This window comes from Sinocyclocheilus grahami, unplaced genomic scaffold (genome assembly GCF_001515645.1).
Source record: "Sinocyclocheilus grahami isolate Dianchi unplaced genomic scaffold, SAMN03320097.WGS_v1.1 scaffold987.1, whole genome shotgun sequence".
NCBI classification, from domain to species: Eukaryota; Metazoa; Chordata; class Actinopteri; order Cypriniformes; family Cyprinidae; genus Sinocyclocheilus; species Sinocyclocheilus grahami.
Genome location: NW_015506166.1, coordinates 68,001 through 90,600, shown reverse-complemented (window position 1 = coordinate 90,600; position 22,600 = coordinate 68,001). Strand labels below are relative to the sequence as shown.

General features: G+C 36.0%; 1 protein-coding gene across 2 annotated transcripts; it reads right to left on the bottom strand.

The window, feature by feature from the left end:
* Positions 1 to 13,583: 13,583 nt before the first annotated feature.
* LOC107565208 (protein FAM92A1-like) lies at positions 13,584 to 20,296 on the bottom strand. 2 transcript variants are annotated; one of them, XM_016250430.1, is made up of 9 exons: positions 20,128 to 20,296; positions 19,320 to 19,554; positions 19,172 to 19,240; positions 18,855 to 18,956; positions 18,318 to 18,323; positions 17,972 to 18,076; positions 17,113 to 17,226; positions 16,213 to 16,332; positions 13,584 to 14,067 (listed from the first exon to the last, which is right to left on the bottom strand). In XM_016250430.1, exons 1-9 carry the CDS (start codon positions 20,154 to 20,156, stop codon positions 13,975 to 13,977), a joined length of 873 nt encoding a protein of 290 aa, XP_016105916.1. In that variant the 5' UTR covers positions 20,157 to 20,296; the 3' UTR covers positions 13,584 to 13,974. The 2 variants fall into 2 exon arrangements, with proteins under 2 accessions (XP_016105916.1, XP_016105917.1); XM_016250431.1 differs by lacking the exon at positions 16,213 to 16,332.
* Positions 20,297 to 22,600: the final 2,304 nt, after the last annotated feature.

Genomic DNA, 22,600 nt, shown 5'->3' with positions numbered 1-22,600 from the left:
TCTATTTGAATATATTTTAAAATGTATTTTATTCCTGTGATTTCAAAGCTGAATTTTTAGCATCATTACTCCAGTGACATAATCCTTCAGAAATCAAATTCTAATATTCTGATTTGCTGCTCAAAAAACATGTATTATTATTATTATGCTGAAAACAGCTGAGTAGAATTTTTTCAGGATTCTTTGATGAACAGAAAGATCCAAAGATCAGCTGAGGTATACCTATGATGAAAATTACAGGCCTCTCTCATCTTTTTAAGTGGGAGAACTTGCACAATTGGTGGCTGACTAAATACTTTTTTGCCCCACTGTAACCCCCCCCCCCACACACACACAATTTTTTTGTTTTTTAATTAAATAAAATAAAAATGATACTGACTCCAAGCTTTTGAATGGTGTAGTGTATAATGTTACAAAAGCTTTTTATTTCATATAAATGTTGATCTTTGGATCTTTTTTTTATCAAAGAATCCTGAAACAAATGTACTCAACTAATTTTAAATATTGATAATAATAATAATAATAATAATAATAATAATAATAAATGTTTCTTGAACCGCAAATCAGCATATTAGAATGATTTCTAAAAGTATCATGTGACACTGAGTAGTACAACAGAGACTAGAGTAATGATGCTGAAAATTTAGCTTTGAAATCACAGGAATAAATTACATTTTCAAATATTTTCAAATAGAAAGCAGTTATTTTAAATAGTAAAAATATTTCACAATATTACTGCTTTTGCTGTATTTTGGATCAAATAAATGCAGGCTTGGTGAGCAGAAGAGAATTATATAAAAACCGATGGATCCTATGTTAGCAATATGCCCATATAAAAGTAAAATGCACTGGAAAATGTTTTCTGGGGTTGGAGTGAATATTGCTCTTAAACGTTGATTTCTGACACTGGATCAGTGTCAAGAGATTCCCAGCAAACCCTGGAGTCAAGTGTCACTTTAGAAAAGACTTGTTAACATCAGTTCTAAAGTGCATTTACCCCAGCAGCACTTGCTCAACTCGAGTAGAAAAGAAGTGCCCCTGTCAGCTTTGTTTAGAGGTGTGCAGGGGTTGCGCAACCGCTATTTCCATAAACGTAGACTCGTGAGAGCTCTGTTCAGGGTCAGCGACTGGTTCGTACTTGTTGAGGTCGTATGGATTGAATATGAAGTGAGTGCTGAGAGGAAGGTGTTATGTTAGCATGTAGGCGGAGGTAATTAAGAGAAGGAAACATGCATTATTAATGCTAATGAGTTACAATAATAGACTGTGGCTTGATCTGTCGTGCCCACCACCCTGGGTCGTCGGCATGTTAATGTACCCGCTGTTGTTCCCTGGACCTGTCAGAACTCTCACTCATTAAATCGAGAGCTCTCGATCTCAGCTGAGTCGTGATACGCTCGGGACACAAGGCTGTACATGCCATATGAGGAGTAAAGACCAAAACTAGCCGTATTTGCTTGGTCTCTCCTCCAAAGCTGATGATGAGATTAGTTTTACTATAAACAGGATGACGAAAGCTTTCCGACGGCTCTTGCTGACACAAAAAACAAACTCATTATGTAAATTGCCTCTTTGACTGCAACACGCTTGCTACAGAGTGCCAAATTTCCCACAGTGGGGAATAATATGAAATGAGGCTGCGAATCAAATCTTTATGGGAATGAAGCCGGGACAAAGGCGAGCATAGCCCTATATGGATAATGAGACTCTCTATCTCTCCATACTGAGAGGAACAAAACAAACTAGATTGAATATCAGCTGCTATGCAGTCCAAAGGAGAATTGGCATACAGTATGTGCAGTCTGGAGCTGGGACGAGGCCTGTGTGTTTTTGAACACACTGTACTTGATAGATGGGAACAGAGAAAAGGCTCATCAGGAGCGTCTGTGCGCCAGCTCTGCATAGTTTAACAAGTTTCTGAACTTAGTATAAACCCTATATTTCTTCTGCGTGCTTAACGATTCAGTATGCCAGTGCAATTTATTGTGTGTGCTCAAAGCAATTCAATGCCTTTTATGAACATCTCTCTGTGTTTGTATAATTATGCATAATTTCTTGGTTAAATAATTACCATTAAATTACATTAAATAGATCGGACGTGACAGTATTGTACTTTAGATTCTCACAATGCTGTTTTTTTAACTTTCTCGTTTTCAACATTGATGATAACATAATAACAAATGTGTCTTGAGCAGTAAATCAGCATATTAGAATGATTTCTGAAGGATCTTTTGATATTGAGTAACAGATCGGCCAGGCTCTGCCACCACCCAATCACAACGATCCCTTTCACCTGAGTTCTGAGCACCTGCACCTGTCACCAATCAAGCACCTCATTACCAGCCTGCATAAAAGCACACACCTCAGACACCCTCACTGTCCGGTCTCGTTTACACGTAGAGGACTCAATGACTTTGCTACTGATTACCTTTGAATACTTCTTGCATTACTTACCTCCTGTGTTCCTCCTAGTGTCTCCTCGTCTCCAAGTGTCTCCTGTATCTCCTAGTTCCTGGATCGCTGAGGTGTGTGCTTCCCCCGGATCCCTTCCAGCCTCAATCAAGCAAAAGACTCTGATTACTCCACTCTCCATATCCTCTGCACTCTCACAGACCTTTCCCTCACCCTCACTTCCTCCGGACTCAACACCAGTACTCACTGTGACCAAATAAACTGTTTTGTATAAAACTAACCTGTCGTGTCAGACCTCTTCCGTAACACTTACAAAACATTATATAAAAAAATATGTAAAAATGAATTTTAATTACATTCTAAAATGATCATGTAAGAGGTGTTTCAAGTCATTAAATTGCATTTTTAATGCTTTTTTAATGAATTAAGATCTGGACAATACAATTAACATGTCATTGACCCAGTTACCTCTAAACAAGTTCATGAACTCCAAAGGTTATGCCTGCTCTTTATTTTGAAAGGATTTGACTAATGGTATTGCTAAACATGGTCTCTTTGATGTCTGGGTCATGTAGTATCCCAAACTGTAGAGATATTACCTAGACTGGACATATTTGAGCTCGAGCATATCTAACGTTTGAGCATCAGAGTCACTGGTGTCCTCTCCATGACCATCCATGCACATGAAATCCTTAAAGGTCCCGGAGATGGGTATAGCAAACACTGGATTGATTTCCTCCAGATGTCCTTCTACATCCTGTTCTACCCAAACAAACGCTCAGCACAAAGGCAGAGGGACACAAAGCAGGGATCCTGCATGTTCTCCATTACACTGTGTATCCTCCCTGTTCTCTTGTGTTCTTCAGGTCCGATGCCAAGCACACTCAGTTACTGTCTATCTGTTACTAGATGTCTCCTGTTTGTGGGATGTGTTTTTCCTCAAATATATGGCCAAAAAATTCTTTAGCTGGGCCTAATTCAGTTGGACAATGGTTCACATGTGAGAAATGTTTATTTTTCTTTTTTTGGTCATTCAATTAAGCCGTGAACTCAAATTTGTGTAACTGAATTTAATGACACGCTATAGGTTTAGCATACTAAATGTAACCCAACAAGCAATAAGCAATCATGTGTCTATGATGTTTGCACTTGGAAGACATTTGTTCAGTAATTGCTCCTTGATTAAAGCAACATACAACAAAATCCCGTCCTGACAGCAGTACAAGCTCCACTCTTCACCACAACATAACAGAAACCTGTCTAAATCCCAGCACAATATAACATTAAACATTAACTAGTCTCAACCTCTTCTTTTTTTTCAAAAACATAACAATTAATTTCAACATTTACTCCCTTCATGCTTTGCTTTGCATGGAACTGGAAATCCCCTGCCCAGCTATTAGCGCCAAAGAAAATTATTAATGTAATCCCAACGCAAATGGTTTAAGCAAACTTTTATTTTGCAAATTTAAAGGAATAGTTAATCCAAAAATGAAATGTGAAAATGTACTCACCATCAAGGCATTCAAGATTTCTTCATCAGGACAGATTTGGAGAAATTTAACCAATGGATCATCTGCAGTGAATGGGTGCCATCAGAATGATAGTCAAAATAGCTGATAAAAACATCACAATAATCCATGTAATCTACTGTACATGACTCCAATCCAGCAATTAACGTCTTTTGAAGTAAAAAGCTGTGTTTGTAATAAACAAATCCATCATTAATGTTTTTTAATCCAAACTGTTGCTTCCAGCTAAAATAGTCCTCTAGAGAGGACAACAGAGGATGGACTTTTTCACTGGAGGAAGTGTTATTATAGATTATGGACTGGCATTTTGGCCAGAACGAAAGCTTAAAGTTAAAATGCCTTAATAATGCATTTGTTTCTCATAAATACGCTGCTTTTCACTTTACAAGACATTATGGACTGGAGTCGTGTGGATTACTTGATATTTTATCAGCAGGTTGAACTGTCATTGTGATGGCACCCATTTACAATTTTCATTTTTGGGTGAAATATTCCTTTTAACAGATCCATGAAATTAAATTACATGGATGATAAAAGTTAATGATAAAAAGTTATGATAAAAGAATTTCGTTACATTTGCTCAGTTGAATTAGCTGAACAAGTGGCATTTTTTTATATATAATTATATATTTTTTATATATAAATATAATTATATTTTTATATAATTTTGAATCATATCAACTTGCTTAAAGTGATAGTTTACCCAAAAATGAAACTTCTGTCATGCTCATCCTCATGTCATTCCAAACCTGTAAGACCTTCATTCATCTTCAGAACACATTAAGATTAAGATTTATTTTTGGCATTTTTGCCTTTATTATGATAGGACAGATCAGAACTGACAGGAAGCAAAGTGGGAGGGAGATAGGGGGCGTGATTGGGAAAGATCCTTGAGTCAGGATTCGAATTCGGGATGCCTGTAGTGCAACAGCGCTGTATGTCTAAAAAATTACAACAAAAATGTGTCGCGGTACTCTCTTGAATGCCGGCGGAGACTGACCCGGAAGAGAAGAAATCGAGTCATTATTTTTGTTGTCTTTGCACACAAAAAGTTTTCTCATAAAATTAAGGTTGAACCACGGATGTCACATGGACTATTTTAACAATGTCCTTACTTGACTTTCTGGGCCTTGCATGTGTCAGTTGCGTGGCTGTCTATGCAGGGTCTGAAAGCTCTTGGATTTCATCAAAAATATCTTAATTTGTGATCCGAAGATGAAAGAAGTTCTTATGGGTTTGGAACAACATGAGGGTGAGAGTATTAATGATGGATGAGATAAAGAGGATGCGCCAGCTGTTTTACCTGAAGTTACTGTTTTTTCGGTACTGTCTAAATTGACTGACTGAGTTTTAGCCTGCAACACTCTTATACATATGCTAGCTCCAATAATACCAGAAAGAAAAATAGTTGCTATGCAATGGCTGTGGTAACTTAGGTTATTATCTCATCACAAATGTTTATGATCACGCAACAGTTGCTGCATCTCCACAATCAATCAACCACACGGACCCAACGGAATATGAAGAGATAATTATTAATGTTAAGAAGCTCTTTCATTTTAAATCATTAAAGTTAGAGATTTACGGTCTGTTGACAACACCCCTGTTAGCTTTGAAGAAATGCCTCTGATGTGAAATAACATTAGGCTGGTTGCGTAGACAGTTAAACATGAATATGAATGTAACTGCTTGTTATGACCTGAGATGCTCATTAAAAGGAACAATTCCTTTGCTTTTTCACCCACTGAGTGTGTGGTCTGCTGCATTAATCACAGCGCCAGCTGAAAAGAACATTTTTACATTTCAAATTCGCCGTTTTTCAAAGGCAGCTCTGTTTATGGGAAGTTTTACCAGCTTCTGTCAGTAGTCAGACAAAGGAAGATGCAGCATGAATCAAAATAACAAATTAATGTGAGGAATTCCACCCTACATGGACTGCTTTGTCTCAATAGGCCGTCAAAACATTGTTTCAGAAGATTTTTCAATAGAAGAAATATTTTTTGTCTCAGTACAAAAAACATATTCACATCCATGATGACCCAAGGACCAGTTTTAATTCCGAATCCCAGCTGGATCTTTATGGAAAGCTGCTTAAGTGGCAACAAGAGGACATTTTTAATTGAAATATTGACCATGCTCTGAATCAGATGATCACTTCTCAATAACACCGCTGGATGGTCAGTAAACACTAAAAAACATTGGCTTTATCATTGGCCAACGAGCAACATCCCTCTGCCTTTTATAACAGAAAGGGATGCTTGTTTATATGAGTGTGTTTGCCTTCAGACATATTGACACAAACGTACCATTTCCTGTCTTTGCTCTGTTGCCCAGTGTTTGTTCTTAATAAAGAAGGGACCCGCTCTATGGAAAGGTCAGGTTTGCTTCTACTTCTTACACCAGCTGTTCCTGTTCTGTCTGTTGGCTGTCATTACATCCTATATCTGTCATTTCTGGAATATCTTGCTTACATTTTCTTTACAAATCTTATTGTGTGTAAAAACATTTGAGCATGATTTGAGAATGTTCCAAAAATCAATGGAAGCAAGAACATCTGAGTGTCTGTATGAAGGTGTTCACATGATCGATGTCACAAGATTATTTATTTCATTAGTGAACTAAAAATATGGCGTGAATATTAAATATTTCTGCGTTTTGTAACCTTTTTATTAGGCTACATTTTTAAAAATACTAAAACGTAAGAAATAATAATAAAGAAAAATATATTTTAATTAATTTAGTATAAAAATATTTACAAATTATTTTTTACATTTATTAATTATAATTTATACACTCTAGTGTTAGTACGATATTTAATGTTTTGAAAAAAGTAACCAAAGCTGATTTGTTTTGATGAAAAATACAGTGAAGACTAATATTTGTAAAATATTGTTACAATTTAAATGAGCTGTTTTCCATTTTACTATAATTTAAAATATAATAATATAATTTTCAGCAGTTATTATTCAAGACTTCAGTGTCTCATGATCCTTCAGAAATAATTCTAATATGCTGGTTTTGGTGCTCAGGAAACTTTTATTTTTAATTTTTAAATTATTATCAATGTTGAAAACATTTGCGCTGCTTAATAGTTTTGTGGAAACCCATATTCTTTGACGAATAGGAAGCTAAGAAGAACAGCATTTATTTGAAAAAGGAATCTTTTGTAACATTACAAAAGTCTTTACTGTCACTTTTGATCAATTTAGTGTATCCTTACTGAATACAAATATTAATTTATTTTGAAAAATATGTAAAACAAAAAATATTTACTGACTCTAAACCAGGGGTGCCCAAACTCGGTCCTGGAGGGCCGGTGTCCTGCAGAGTTTTGATCCAACCCCAATCAGACACACCTGAGCCAGCTAATCAAGCTCTTACTAGACATACTAGAAACTTTGTAGCAGGTGTGTTGAGGCAAGTTGGATCTAAACTCTGCAGGACACTGGCCCTCCAGGACTGAGTTTGGGCACCCCTGCTCTAAACCCTATCCAATATTTGGTTTCAAAATATTGGACCCCACTGTCAGACCAGAATAATATGTTTTAATTAAAACAAAGTATTGAAACAAAATGTATATATATATATATGTATGCATACAGTATATACATCATTGTATTTGAATATTCTGCAGGAATTCCTACAATGCAATACAATGACCCACAGTGTTTCTTATCTGTAGCTCTTAAAGGTGTTCTAGAGATTTTGGAATGTGTAAATGAACTCTGCAGGTCTTTACAAGCCAGCATCCAGTTACCCAACATGGCTTGTTGTCCACGTTTATACACATTAATTCAAACAGCCGATTGTTGGTGTTGACCTTTAGAAGTTCTCATGCGATGCCTGAGATTATTCATGAAGAGACATTCCATAAATGGGAACGTGATTGTGCATAATTAGATCATAATGAGCACCGCGTGAGTCATCGGCAAACATCGGCTTCGTCTGTAATGGTTTTGTGAGCTACTTTTCTTTGAAACCTTTATCAGCACATTGCACAATAAGAATTCAAAACTAATTGTGCAGGAGTCAAGGAGATTAAAAGCGATGACACTAGTGGAAAAAAGCAGAGGCTCTGTATGAGGCCTCGCCCCCTTCTCAGAAGGCTGCTATTTGCTCTGAGCAAATGGGCCAGTTGCACAACTGTTCTACCAATGCTGTTCAAACGGCTTCTCACAACAACCTGCTGCAAACAAAAGGCACAAAAGCAAGCAGTGCCGGTTTGCAAAATCCACCCCCCAAGCCTTCAAACAGACCCTTTTTGCCCCTTTCTGCCACACTTACACAAGAGCTTTTCAACCCCAGCCACTCTTTGATGCAAATAATAAATTAGAGCTGCAGCCTATGGAAACAGTCTAATTATGAAATAATGAAAGTTCAATGAAACCCATATATTTGAACATACCATTGTCTTGCATAAGAAAAATCTGTAAATTGTATAAGCTTTTCTTCTGTGGAATAGACTGGATATTGATGGGGTAATATATTATGGGTTTACACTGGTTTTAGCTATAATCCTCTATTACAGTAACTCCTATCCAAAGGCCGGTGCAGTTTATGGGATTTGGGGGATACTGAAACTGCGTCCCTAAAATGTATTCACTAGCTTTTTCTTCCAAAACCTGTCTGTCTTGTGTAGAACACAAAATGAGAAATTTAGCAGAATGTGCAAGCTGCTCTTTTTTTAACACACAATGTTTGGGAATAACGTGTGTGGAGTAAATGATGAAGAGTTTTTATTTTTGGGTGTACTCTCTCTTTAAGATGGCTTCTACACATTTCTCAAGGCAAATATACACAAATGCTTGTTTTAAACAGCTCACGATGGCACTGCCGCTCTACAGCAGGGTTGCCAAGTTGGCTACATTTGCAGCGGGTTAATTTCCCCCCCTAGGGTTAATGGTTTGACATATTGCGTAAATGATATTTGACAGAAAAGCTTGTATTGAAATATTTTACTCTACCTAATTCCAAAGATAAAACTGTGCTAGATGATGAGATGAGAGTTTTTAGGTGGCTGTTTCTGTTACCATGGTAACAGTTTGGCAGGTTTCTCAAGGATTGTTGCAAATAAATAAAAAAGTATGTCATTTTTAAAAGCATTTTTCATTAATTAAAAAAAATAAAATAATATATATATATATATATATATATATATATATATGAAAACAGACTGTTTATGATCCCTACAATACAGTGCTTTTAGTAACACTTTACAATAAGATACTATTTGTTATTTAACTACATGAACTAACAATGAAAAATACCAAAAGCATTTATTAATCTTAGTTCATTTCAGCATTTACTAATACATTTATTAAAATCAAACTTTTTATCTATTAATATTATTGAATGGCTCAGAGTTAACATTAACCAACAATGAACCGTTATATTTTTATTAACTAACAAAAATGAATAAACACTGTAACAAATATATTGCTCATTGTTAGTTAAAATTAGTAACATGACCTTAAAGTGTTACCGTATGTGATTTGAAAAAAGTGTGTAAAACATAACTTTAAAAATGTATTTAGGTGCTGAAATTACATATTTTGAGTTGAGTATTTGGGCTAGATTTGGGGCTAGTTTAATTGGTCAGTGGGCTAGTTTTGATTGTCCAGTGGGTTGGATTTGTTATGCAGATCTGGCAACCCTGGCATACAGCTATAGCAACAACCATTAAACGTCATTTGTGTGAAAACAAGAGCGGATGTACAACAACAAGCATCCCTCCGTTGTGTTTCCTGTGTTGATCACGATCCGTTTTAAACTCAAGTCAGGCATTGAGGCGACCGTAAGCATAAACAGAGGCACGTTCCTGATGATGAGGCCACCTCACAGCCAATGGAGAGGATGTTGTGCAATCAGTGAACTAAGCTAATTATCATGGGATCAAATAGTGGCTCCATGGAAACCTCTCCACTTTTTCCAAAACAAAGCACAGTGACTGTCTCTCTTATCCGTTCCTTTGAAACGGCCACCGCTTGTTCATCTCTCTCTACTCTGTTTATTTCTGATGACACACGGCCCAGCAGCCCATGTAAGGAGTTTGAGAAGCCATAAGTCACTTGATAATAAAATCTGGGCTTTTGCTCACATGAAATAGGGCACTGCTTATCAAACAAGCAGTCTTCATGACATAAGTTTCATTAGTTTAATGGAAGTTTAATGAAAGCACCATTAAGCTGTGGAAATACACAGTTTCTGTGGATCCAGCACAAAGTTGGCACATATGATGGAAACAGAAAATGTGCTTGGCTGACAACATGTGTGGTCATAAAGAGTTGGGACACATTCCTCTTTGTTGTATAAATCCTATGGGATTTTCCCAATTAGCGTGCTGTTCCCAGACATTAGTAAAACCACTGGCTCCATACTGTGGGTAATGAATTGCTCTCATATCGTAGGCTATAGCTCAATCATGCACCCAGTCTACGTTTTCACATGTCGTATAATTCAAACAAGGAGGATTTATGCCAATGAGGTCAAGACCTACGATGGTTCTTCAGGGGTTGACAGGCCCCTGCGGGTCTGGCATCCTGCTCTATGACCTTGTGAGAATTTCCTGAACCCCTACACTCTTAAAAATAAGGTTATTTTTTGGTATTGTTGGTTCCATGAAGAACCTTTAACATCCATGGAACCTTTCCATTGGACAAATAGTTCTTTATAGTGGAAGAAGGTTCTTTAGATTATTAAAACTGTCTTCATTTTAAGAACGGTTTACTGAAAGGTACTTTGGGGAACCAAAAAGTGGTTCATCTATGGCATCACTGTGAAACCCCCCTTTTGGAACCTTTATTTTTAAGTGTAGAAACCTTTTTCAATAACATAAAATTGTCATTATAGTTGAAAACGGTTCTTTAGATTATTAAAATGTTCCTTACTGTTTTTTGTTTTTTTTTGCAACCCAAAAATTGTTCTTCTGTGGCATCGCTGCAAAACCCCCCTTTTGGAACCTTTATTTTTAAGTGTAGAAACTTTTCGTGTTATTAAATGTTCTTTATAGTGGAAAATGATTCTATAGATGGTTCTTAAAACGTTCCTCACACTACGAAAAATTTCAAGAACTGTTCACTGAAATGTTCTGTTGCAAAACTAAAATGATTCTTCTATGGTGTCACTGCAAAAAAAACAACCTTTCGGAACGTTTATTTTTAAGAGTACATGGAAAAATTCAATTTCCTCACAGATCTGCCACTGATCCTGTGTGTAAAACCATCAGAAAAGGTTTTTATTTCGCCTATTTTTCAAGTATCACTTTTAATCAACATTTTTGACTCATGTCTCCAAATTCTGTTCAGGGGGCGAAACCACTCCTTATTTGTGAAACTAAGAGCAGAATGTATGGGTCTGGTGCTTCATACAACATGCTTCTTCAATGAATCAGTTAGACACTGAAAACAGAGGACACTGCTGCAGAGTGGCTGCTGACTTAAACCTGCTGCATATTTGAACACCAATAATGTAATGTACATAGATATTTCTACAAACACACATATCCAACCATGCGGATTTGCATATTCTCATTGCACAGCTGAGTGGGTCAGAGCCAGCAAAGACAAATGCCTGTTTTCTTTTCCGCCTGCTGTAGCTTATGACCCCAAGGCATCTCTGGCAGATTGTATCATCCTAGACTCAAATAAGCACTTGCGCAATATTATATGTGGCAGCAGTATGCTTTTGAAGGCGGATGTCGAAACCATTAACAAAAACAAGCACAGAGTGACAGAACAAACCTGGAGTGCAGGTACTTCTACTCAGAACATAGTATATGGTTAACCAGTTTTTTGCTTTCATTTGAATTCAAGTATCACTTTTAATCAACATTTTTGACTCATGTCTCCAAATTCTGTTCAGGGGCGAAGCCACTCCTTATTTGTGAAACTAAGCAGAATGTATGGGTCTGGTGTTTCATACAACATGCTTCTTCAATGAATCAGTTAGACACTGAAAACAGAGGACACTGTTTTGTAAGCTCATTCTGATTCTGAATTATTTTGATGGAGAGACAATTAAATCTGTCAATAAAGAATCACGTTAATTCTTGATAAATAAGTCTCAACTTTCGACACGTTTCAACTTTTACTCAGTTCATTACGCATAATTCTAAAGAATTTTGAAAGGGGAAAATGCAACATAATTTGCCTTCGCTTTCTAGGAATTCAGAAGAAAGACAACAAATTGCATTGAAGTCACATGACATTTGATTTTCTTTCCTAGACCTTGGGTCACTCTCAGAGGGAAACACATGCTTAAAAGCTCATGTTTAAAATTGATCTTATTGCAAACAATTCATCTTTGAACATCCCAACTTAATCTTCCAGTGAAACGTAAGACTTCTCTCTGGTGACATATGCAGGACCTTTCTGCTTAAACCCCATCCCTCCACAAGCTGATCACAAGCTTGCATTGATCTTTAAGTGCAATGCCATCTCAATATCCAATCAACAACCAATCAGTAGAACCATGTCCTCGCCCTACATTTTTCCTTTTTCAACAATCCTCTACGATGCATGTAACAAAACAGAAAACATCTGTCACTACTTCTGTTTCATTGGGACTTTGCACATTACAACAGAAAAAAAGAAATCCAAAAATATTTGCTAAAAGAAACTATTTATTTACTATTTTTAGTTTGAGATGAAAGAAATAAAATTAGTTAAAATTATATTTATATGGTTACTTGTGTATGCCATATCACGTATTTGTCATTCAAAAATAAAAAGAGATAAGAAACATTTTAGTCGTGCAATATTGTAATTCAGAGATGATCCATGTCAAAATCACGCCACTGCAGCGGTCAGAGGGTTTTCGTGACAACCAAACCTCTGCATCTGCTTGATGGATGGAGAGAGTGTAGACTGGTGAACATTTACCCAGAGCCTGCAGCACCTCTCTCTCTCTCTGACTCATGCTGTAGTTATGGTTTTTTTTTTTTAAACCGCTGCGAGGCAACCATCGTGTTAATATTCAGTACAGTCAGGCGCTACAGCGTACACAAACACACACTGGTTCCCATTACGAGCTCTGTAAAGGATGAGTCATACGGGCGAGGAGGGAATCCTTTCCTCAGATATTGTCATCCTCAATGCCACTGAATGAATGGCCACGTTGTGCATCTGTCACGAAATGCCACGTATCCACCCACCTGGAGACAAAGCCCTATGACCATTCAGCTCACAATCCAAAGGGCCGCCAATTAGAATTTTAAATTAATGAAATCTTCACAAATGCTAAACACTGTGAATATATTTTATAGATAACTGAGATGCATGCATTTGATTAGAAAAAGTTGCCTGTCCATTTTTTTGTCAGCGGACTTGGCGCTTGGTTCATACAGAGATTTCATAAACATACATTTCAACAATGTATGATAGCATTTCAATTTTAATTATGTGTCTTCAACACTTTTGCTCCAAGTCATAATTACACCAGCAGTACTGGTTACTGTTTCTGACTCATTCATGACTGACACAAAAGCTATGAGACACAATGAAGCTGAACACAGGGTGGGTCAAGTTCCAGGGGTTCACTATTGTTTGTGTGTATAACGAACAGTGAGTGTTTTGGTATGCACACTCTGTAAACAGAAGAACAAATACACACTCAGACATTTGAGGTCATGAAAATTGGCTATTATGCAAAAGCAAGAGCCAGCTTTATTGGTACACCAAAATGCTCTAAGGCACATTCTAACCAGATATATTGACCACAGAAACGGCTTGGCACTTTGTACACACACACACACACACACACACAGGATGATTTAAAATCATAAAAAAAGTAACTCTCTTTGAAGGTGTTTTTCAGTATATATATAATTTTATAGCATATGATTTACAAGAGACCAAACATCTAATCACGCACTCACCTTTACCTAACATAACTGAGCTATCATTACATCACATTTATTGCTGGTGATGCAAATTCATTTTATAATATCACTCATTTCCATTCAAACACTCTTAAATACAGTTCAGGAATGTCACTGCCTGAAATTATTTGATGAAATGGCAAAGAAAATATTTTAATGCTCATCATCAGTCACTTCCTCCAAATCATCCTCATCTTCCTCCTCATCTTCGTCATCCCTTTTCCTCTGTCTGCTAGATGTTCTTGACTACACCAGAAAAAAAATCTCTCAGTTTTGGGATACAACACAACTAAAGGTCTGTTCACGTCAAGGATGATAACAATACAGGTGCATCTCAAAAATTAGAATATTGTGAAAAAGTTCATTTATTTTGTAACATTTCAAAACGTGAAACTTTCACATATTCTAGATTCATTACATGTAAAGTAAAACATTTCAAAAGTTTTTTTGTTTTAATTTTGATGATTAGAGCTTACAGCTCATGAAAGTCAAAAATCCAGTATCTCAAAATATTAGAATTACATTTGAGTTTCATTAAATGACCATCCCTACAGTATAAATTCCGGATATTTCTTGTTGTTTGAAACCACAATAATGGGGAAGACTGCTGACTTGGCAATGGTCCAGAAGACAATCATTGACACCCTCCACAAAGAGGGTAAGTCACAGAAGGTCATTACTGAAAGCAGTGTTCAGAGTGCCTCAGACGTCTTCAGGAAAAGGGCTACCAAGCCACTTCTGAAGCAGAAACAACGTCAGAAGCATCTTACCTGGGCTAAAGAGAAAAAGAACTGGACTGTTGTTCAGTGGTCCAAAGTCCTCTTTTCAGATAAAAGTAAATTTTGCATTTCATTTGGAAATCAAGGTCTGGAGTCTGGAGGAAGACTGGAGAGGCACAGAATCCAAGCTGCTTGAAGTCCAGAGTGAAGTTTCTGAAGTCAGTGATGGTCTGGGGTGCCGTGACATTTGCTGGTGTTGGTCCATAGTGTTTTATCAAGTCCAAAGTCAATGCAGCTGTCTACCAGGAGATTTTGGAGCACTTTATGCTTCCATCTGCTGACAAGCTTTATGGAGATGCTGATTTCCTTTTCCAGCAGGACTTAGCACCTGCCCACAGTGCCAAAACCACTTCCAAGTGGTTTGCTGACCATGATATTACTGTGCTTGATTGGCCAGTCAACATGCCTGACCTGAACCCCATATGGAATCTATGGGATATTTTCAAGAGAAAGATGAGAAACAGTCGATCCAACAATACAGACGAGCTGAAGGCTCAATAGTGCCTCAGCAGTGCCACAGGCTGATCGCTTCCATGCCACACCTCACTGATGCTGGAATTTGTGCTAAAGGAGCCCCGACCAAGTATTGAGTGCATAAATGAACATACTTTAAAGAACTTGAACTTTTCTGTTTCGCAAATCCTATTTTTGATTGATCTTAGGAAATATTATAATATTTTGAGATACTGGATATTTGATTTTCATGAGCTGTAAGCTCTAATCATCAAAATTAAAACAAAGAAAACTTTTGAAATGTTTTACTTTACATGTAATGAATCTAGAATATATGAAAGTTTCACTTTTTGAAATAAGTTGCAAAAAAAAAGAACTTTTTTCATGATATTCAAATTTTTTGAGATGCACCTGTAGATATAAAGTTCTGATTCTGTGAGGAGAATAGAGAAGTTAACATCACAGCTATAACAATAATGACAGAGAATCAAAATCATTGGAATCACTTTAAGAATGCTGTTCTTTCAGCAAATGAGTGATAAAAACATTGGCCAATCAGAATCCACATTTCAAGAGCTTAAAAGAGCTTGAGGATTTAAAGCGGCAGAAGGCGAAACTGCAGCACACTCTTAGAATAAACAGAGCGTTATCTTCTGTTGGTGTGGACACTAATAGAGTTGCCATTATTATTTTGTTTATAGATATCGTTCTTGTGTGAATGTGCCTTAAAGGGATAGTTCACCCAAAAATGAAAATTTTGTCATCATTTACTTGCCCTCAGGTTGTAAGCGATATGAATTTCTTTCTTCTGCTGAACACAAAAGATATTTTGAAGAACGTGGGCAACCAAACAGTTTCTGGTCCTCACTGACTTCTTCCATAGTATTTTTTATAGCAAATATAGCAAATATTTGGTTACCAACATTCTTCAAAAATATCTTCTTTTGTGTCACTTAAACATAAAAAAAAAAGTATTTCTCCACAAAGAAATATGATAACAGTCTTGAATTCAAACTATGCATTTGAAACATATTAAGCCATTTTACATTTTTAATACTGATAGATAATGAACTGTATTGAAATAGAAGTTCTAACATTAATTATCCATCTAACAATAGAAAGTTATTTTATCTAACATAAGATATGGGGAGGCACTAACCTGCATTGTTCCTGATTTACTCATTGATGTACCAGTTTGATTTAGGGAAAGTTTAGAATTGGCACAAACTATTTCTAATCGAGACTGGTAATCAGGGGGGTGCAGTGAGTTCCTGAACACCTGTCAAGACAAAAAAAAAGTGGTCTGTAGACTACTCTACATATGGACCACCAGGAACCTAATGTCATCTTATCACCCACCACATAATAAAACAATAATGAGTACAGCCGAGATACATTAAAAAGAAAAATGAGTCAACACAAACTAGTACAACATACTGTGTTGTAGCAACAGAGAACCATGTAATTTAGATTGGGGAAAAACATTTACTCACTCTGTCCTGGTGAGGGTGTGCCAACAAACATTGTCACCTCAACTATATTAACTCCAGTTAAATATTACAGGAAGAATATTTATGACCTATCTCTATATGCTCTAGTTGTGTCTTCATAAACCAGTCACCATGTGCCAATATATGACTATTACCAGTTTACACATCCAATTACAGGCAAAGTTCAGAGAAGAACAAGGAAACGTTTCCCAGAAAATCCCTGATGAAATAATATTCATGTGATTTTCTTCCCCGGCAAGTTAAGGAAATATGAACAAAGTTAAGAAAAAAAAAAAACGTTTTAGCATGCAAAACTATGAATTCATAAATAAATGCATTAGCCAGTGCGAACATTCCACAGCTGACTGAACATGCTTTGCAAGATGGCTCTATGGTTCTTTTAGCATCAAGATTGGAGGAGGCCTTATACCCCAGCAACCAGAGCTTTCATCATTATGACAGCAGGGGGATCTCAGGAGGAGAAAGAATATAATTTGATTAGACATTAAGACAGACAAGCTCGAACCAGCAGGACTGCTAGAGCAGCGGTGCTGGTGCAGAGTGCTCACCTCAAGGTCTCCTTCCTCATCGACATTCTGAATGTGCTGGTAGGCAGTTGTGTAAATTTCCAAAACCTTGGCATGGAATGTCATCTCCACTGTTACAAATTCACCGAGAATTTTCTACATCAAACACATGAGAACATCAGTCCAAATAGCCATTTCTGAGAAGTAGCTTTGGAAGATTTGATGTATGGAAGAGTGTAATTGTCTTATTCTCTTTTATTCTCATCAAGGCTGCATTTTTTAAAATCAAAAATACAATAAAAACAGTAATATTGTGAAATATTACAATTTAAAATAACTGTTTCCTATTTTAATATTTTTTTAAATTAAACTTATTTCTGTGAAGGCAAAGCTGAATTTTCAACATCATTACTCCATTCTTCAGCGTCACATGATCCTTCAGAAATCATTCTAATATGCTAATTTATTGCTGAAGAGACATCTCAATTATAATTATCCATATTGAAAACAGCTGTGCTGCTTAATTTCTTCATGGAAGAGGTAATACATTTTCTTTCTGAATTCTTTGATGAATAAAAAGTTCAAAACTATAGCGTTTATTTGAAATAGAAATCTTGTGTATCATCTTGTATGATGTTTCAATCAGTTTAATGCGTCCTTGTTGAATAAAACTATTAATAATAATAAAAAAGCTTTTGACTTAAATGTGGGTTTAGTTTTAAACACAGTAAAGTTTTCAGGGACTCTGTTTGAATTTTGTATTATGTTAGATTCTATTTGTATAATAATATATAAATATACTTTATATTATTTTTGTATAATGTTAAAGGCTGTTTTATTCATTCACACAATAATAAATTGATATTACTTATTAAATAAGTCAACGTGCAGTCTGAAGGACCTTGATATCACGAATCTTCTGCTTTTCAAAGTCATCTATTGTCTCCTCCAGCTGGCGAGTCGTGCGTGTGGCATCCATTGTGGCTCTCTGGAGTTCACTCTCAGCCTTTCGTGACACAACAGACAAAGAAATGTAAAGCACAAAATGTTCTCAAGAAGCAGACATACACGATTTGAGTCTATCAGCTCACCAAGACGTTTTGAACTGAGAAAAATAAGAAGACTCACATCAGGTTGAGTATAACTGACATATTAGTGCCAGACTGAGTTGGACCTACTTGGTTGTAACTAAATTAATTCAAAGTAGTTTCAAGATAATATTACAGTTCGTTGCACACACGTCCCACCTGTGACTGAGAAAGGCTGTTAAGGTAAATCTGTGATTGTGGTTTACAACAAGTATCTTTCAGTTTATTTTACATTAAAATGTCTAGTAGGGCTGTCGATGCTTGTTAAGTGTATTAAAAACTAAACATTTAATTCAGAACCTTATGCAAATATGCAGACGTTTTGAGTTATACTAGTTAAAAATGTTGTAAATATGTTTAAAAACATTTTAACTTGTAGACGTAACTAACTTTTAATGTCATGTTTTTATATATCTATTCATTAATGTACTCATCTGACGCAATAATGTCTTAAATTATCTCTATTTGGGGGATTTCTCAGCAAATATTGATAAGTATGGAATTCATTTTGACAAATTAAACAGCATATCATGCATTTAATCTATTAATTTGTTTTAATTGATTGACAGCCCTAATCTACAGGGTAATTTGAGAACTGAGGCATCTTGAATGTAAAATCCATCAGACCTACTCTTCTGCTTCACAGCTATGTATTTTCGGCGAAAGAAGAAATAATAACATTGGACTGTAGGATACAATAATCTGTCTGTCTGAGGGGTTTCTCTGCCTCATACTTTCAAGCTGCTGCATCTGCTTGGTCTCTCTATTCCGTGCAATCTGCGTCTGCTTCAGGTCCTCCTGTACATAAATTTGATAAAATCACAAAAGGTTGGTAGAAAAGAGCACTCTAGTTCTTAGGTTTTGACCTATGACAACAGTCACTGTACATCATGAGTACTCGGAATGTGATGCAATGCTGCCCTCATGAGATCACTAGGAAAAGGCCATTTGTATATTTGAACTATAAAGTATAAATCCTTTTATCTGAGGGGCTTATAGAGAAAAAACCTTACCCTTTTCGTTTTGACAACATTCCCATATGCTTTCAAAGGCTCTATAACTTTCACTTCCAGCCTCTCCACCTGTGAACAACAGTATGTGTTTGTATATTAGTAGGAAACACAAATATTCTGTAGTATGTTTTCATGGTTTTAAACACACTTTTGCTTGTCGATAGTCCTGAATCTTGGCCAGCTGATCTGCAAAATCCTTCAATCCAAGTTTCAGGTTCGGTGTCTCTGTGTCAGCATAAAGGCCAACTTCTTTAACCAGAAGGTCGGCTTTGTCCCGCAGTCGTGCAGTTTTACGGACGTAAGCCGCAAACTGTTGGCAGAGATCTCCAAAGTGCTTCTCAACATTGGTGATGTTCTCTTGGATCTGCTTGGTCTGGGTGTCTCTGTAATGTGCAAAAAAATAAATAAAAAAATTAAGATTATCTGACTGAGGTAATTTTGTTAATATAAATTAGACTACAGGTTTAGCCTTCTATCAGCATGTTAAAAGGGTTATATGTCAGATTTATTGTGCAAGAGAGGAACAGTCAGTTATTACAAGAATATCATGATGTATATTCCTTCAGATAAGTGTTATTTTAAAAATGCTGTTTTCTGTCGCAGGTTGTTTTTGTCTAAAAATTCGACCAACGTTTATCTGGCATGAGAAATTATGTCTTAATAATTCACTGAGGACGCTTCACATGTAGCATCTTTTATCCTCTTGTGTCTTGGAAAAGTGCATACATGCTATACTGTTAGCAATTTTACATTTCGGTTAAGGTTACACAGATAATTATGCAGTTTCAGTTTTCATATATCGGTAGAAGTTCTGCTTATGCATTTGCAGTCAATGATATTATAAAACACGCGCTAGCTGATGAACTAACGTTACTGCTTGTATCATTTATCTTAACGTTAGCTGGCTAGCTAACTTTAGCTTCCCAACCGTCAAAACAAATCTGTACAACTTTTACCTCGCTCTTGCATCAGGAGTGCGGCTCATGATAACTAGAAACCAATATATATATATAGTTAAAAATAAAATATCAAGCTATAGCTAAAAACTGTTTTGCCGCTATTCTCTGTGCTAAAGCTGCAACAGGACATCTGGAAGAACGCTGTCCCGTTACCATGGAGCTAAAGATGCGCCAGCTACAGGTAAATAAAGGAAAAACGAAACAAAATTAAAGGCACAATATGTAAGATTTTTTTAATTAAAATATCCCAAAAACCACTAGAACAGTGTTATATGTTGCTGACTTGGGTACTTACATTATCCCAAATGTTTCGAAGAATGTTTAAATCCAGAGAAATAAGCTATTTTAACTAGGGATGTTAATTTTAACCGGTTAACCGACGGTAAGAATTTTGACCGATTAATACAATCAGTTAAACGGTTTAAAAAAATCATTTAATTATTTATTTTTTCAGTAATTTATCAAAATATTTAAAACGGTTTGCTGCATGGTTAAAATACGCTATGCGTAAAAAATATGTTTTTAGGGGGGAAAAAACACAAGTTGCATATAAGTCGCATTTTATTATTTCATTCAGAAATAGACCTAATGCCGACGTGAAATGTTTACAAACATTAAACACTGTAAACATAACTAGGCTATTTTAGTTCCCCTCACTCCATAACAAATCCTTCAGTATTTAGAAAAGAACAATAATTAAAAATATAAGAAGCTATAGCAATATAAATGACAATCCAAAACGAATTCATTTAGGATAAAACGAAACTGAAATCAACGTTGGGTCTCTTAATTCCACACAAAATCAAATGTTTCCATATTCGCGATGTATTTGAATGGCAAATTTGTATTTATTATGTACTTCACTCGCCTTCCAATATCCACGTAAAACAAAATGTTTTGCATAACATCACCGCGGTACTGTGATAGCACTTAAAGGGGTCATATGATGCTGCTAAAAAGAACATTATTTGGTGTATTTGGTGTAATGAAATGTGTTTATGCGGTTTAAGGTTCAAAAAACACATTATTTTCCACATACTGTAGATTATTGTTTCTCCTCTATGCCCCGCCTTTCTGAAACGCGTCGATTTTTACAAAGCTCATCGGGCTCAGATAATTTTTCGCCGCTAGAGGGCACATATTCAAAACAAACAAAGAGACAAAGGCTAGTCTGATGACGTCGTGACTGAGTGGGGAATCATGGGAGTTGTTGTTCACGGATGAGCTAATGATTTATTATGTAGTAGAATGAAGCAGGGTGAGGCTGAAAGCTGTCGAAGTGAAACGAGGCCGCTTAACGAGCGTGACACACGGCTTGAAAGCAGCGTAGCTTTTATTGTGCCACAGTCGACCGCTTCTGCTCCTTCCGGTCGTGCGTATGTGGAGTAAAGCAGTGCTGTTCTGAGATCTTCAGTAAAATCTGCATTTATGAATAAAGTATTTAGCAACTTCAAAAAGGTTGTTAACCAAGTAATGTTGTGAACAATATTTCTTAAGCACACCAAACTTAATTTGTTTATATTCAAGGGGATTTACACGTAATTATACATGACATTTTACTGCACAATTGAGTCCAAAACAACTTTGAGTAATTACAATTAAAAAAATATATGTTCAGTGGTTTCAATATCAATTTCACAGAATTGACAAGAGTTTTCTCCAATTATACATGACATTTTACTGCACAATTGAGTCCAAAACAACTTTGAGTAATTACAGTTGAAAAAAATATGTTCAGTGGTTTCAATATCAATTTCACAGAATTGACAAGAGTTTTCTCCAATATCAAATTTTGATTTGAGAAATTCTTTAGATGGGTATATGTCATTTATTATTTTAAAATGAAGTTCTTTCACTTTAGGAAGACTTGGAAAGGTAAGATAATTCATTCTCGTTTCCTTCACCTCTTTGGGGTTAAAATCTTTGAAAACATAATATCATTTAATTATTTTTGGATGAAGTTTATCAATGAAGACACTTCTAATATATTTGTTGTTACATTTATGATCTCTAATAAACAATTGACCCAGACAAGGAGATGGGAGAGAGAATGTCACAGAGTAATGTGAAAGAATCCCTTTTACTAATAATACCATGTTTTTTGGTATGGCATTTACAACATTGTAAAACTCTTTAGGATGACATACAAATCCATGTTTTAAACAAAAATCATTGTAATTGAGAACATTACCATAGTTGTCCATCATGTCCAATAGGGAAAAAATGTTATATTGAAACCAGTTTTCATAAAATAAAGATTTGTTATGGTGCAAAATAAAACGATTGTTCCAAATACAAGTTTTGTGTGGACTAAAGTTGTGAGAAAATGCTAATTTCCAACACAGGAGAACTTGTTGATGGAATGCAGACAATTTAAGAGGTAATTTGGACAAATCAAAGTCACATCTAATCAAAAAATCCAAGCCACCTACTTTCCCAAATATTGAAGAGGAGACAGTAAACCATAAGC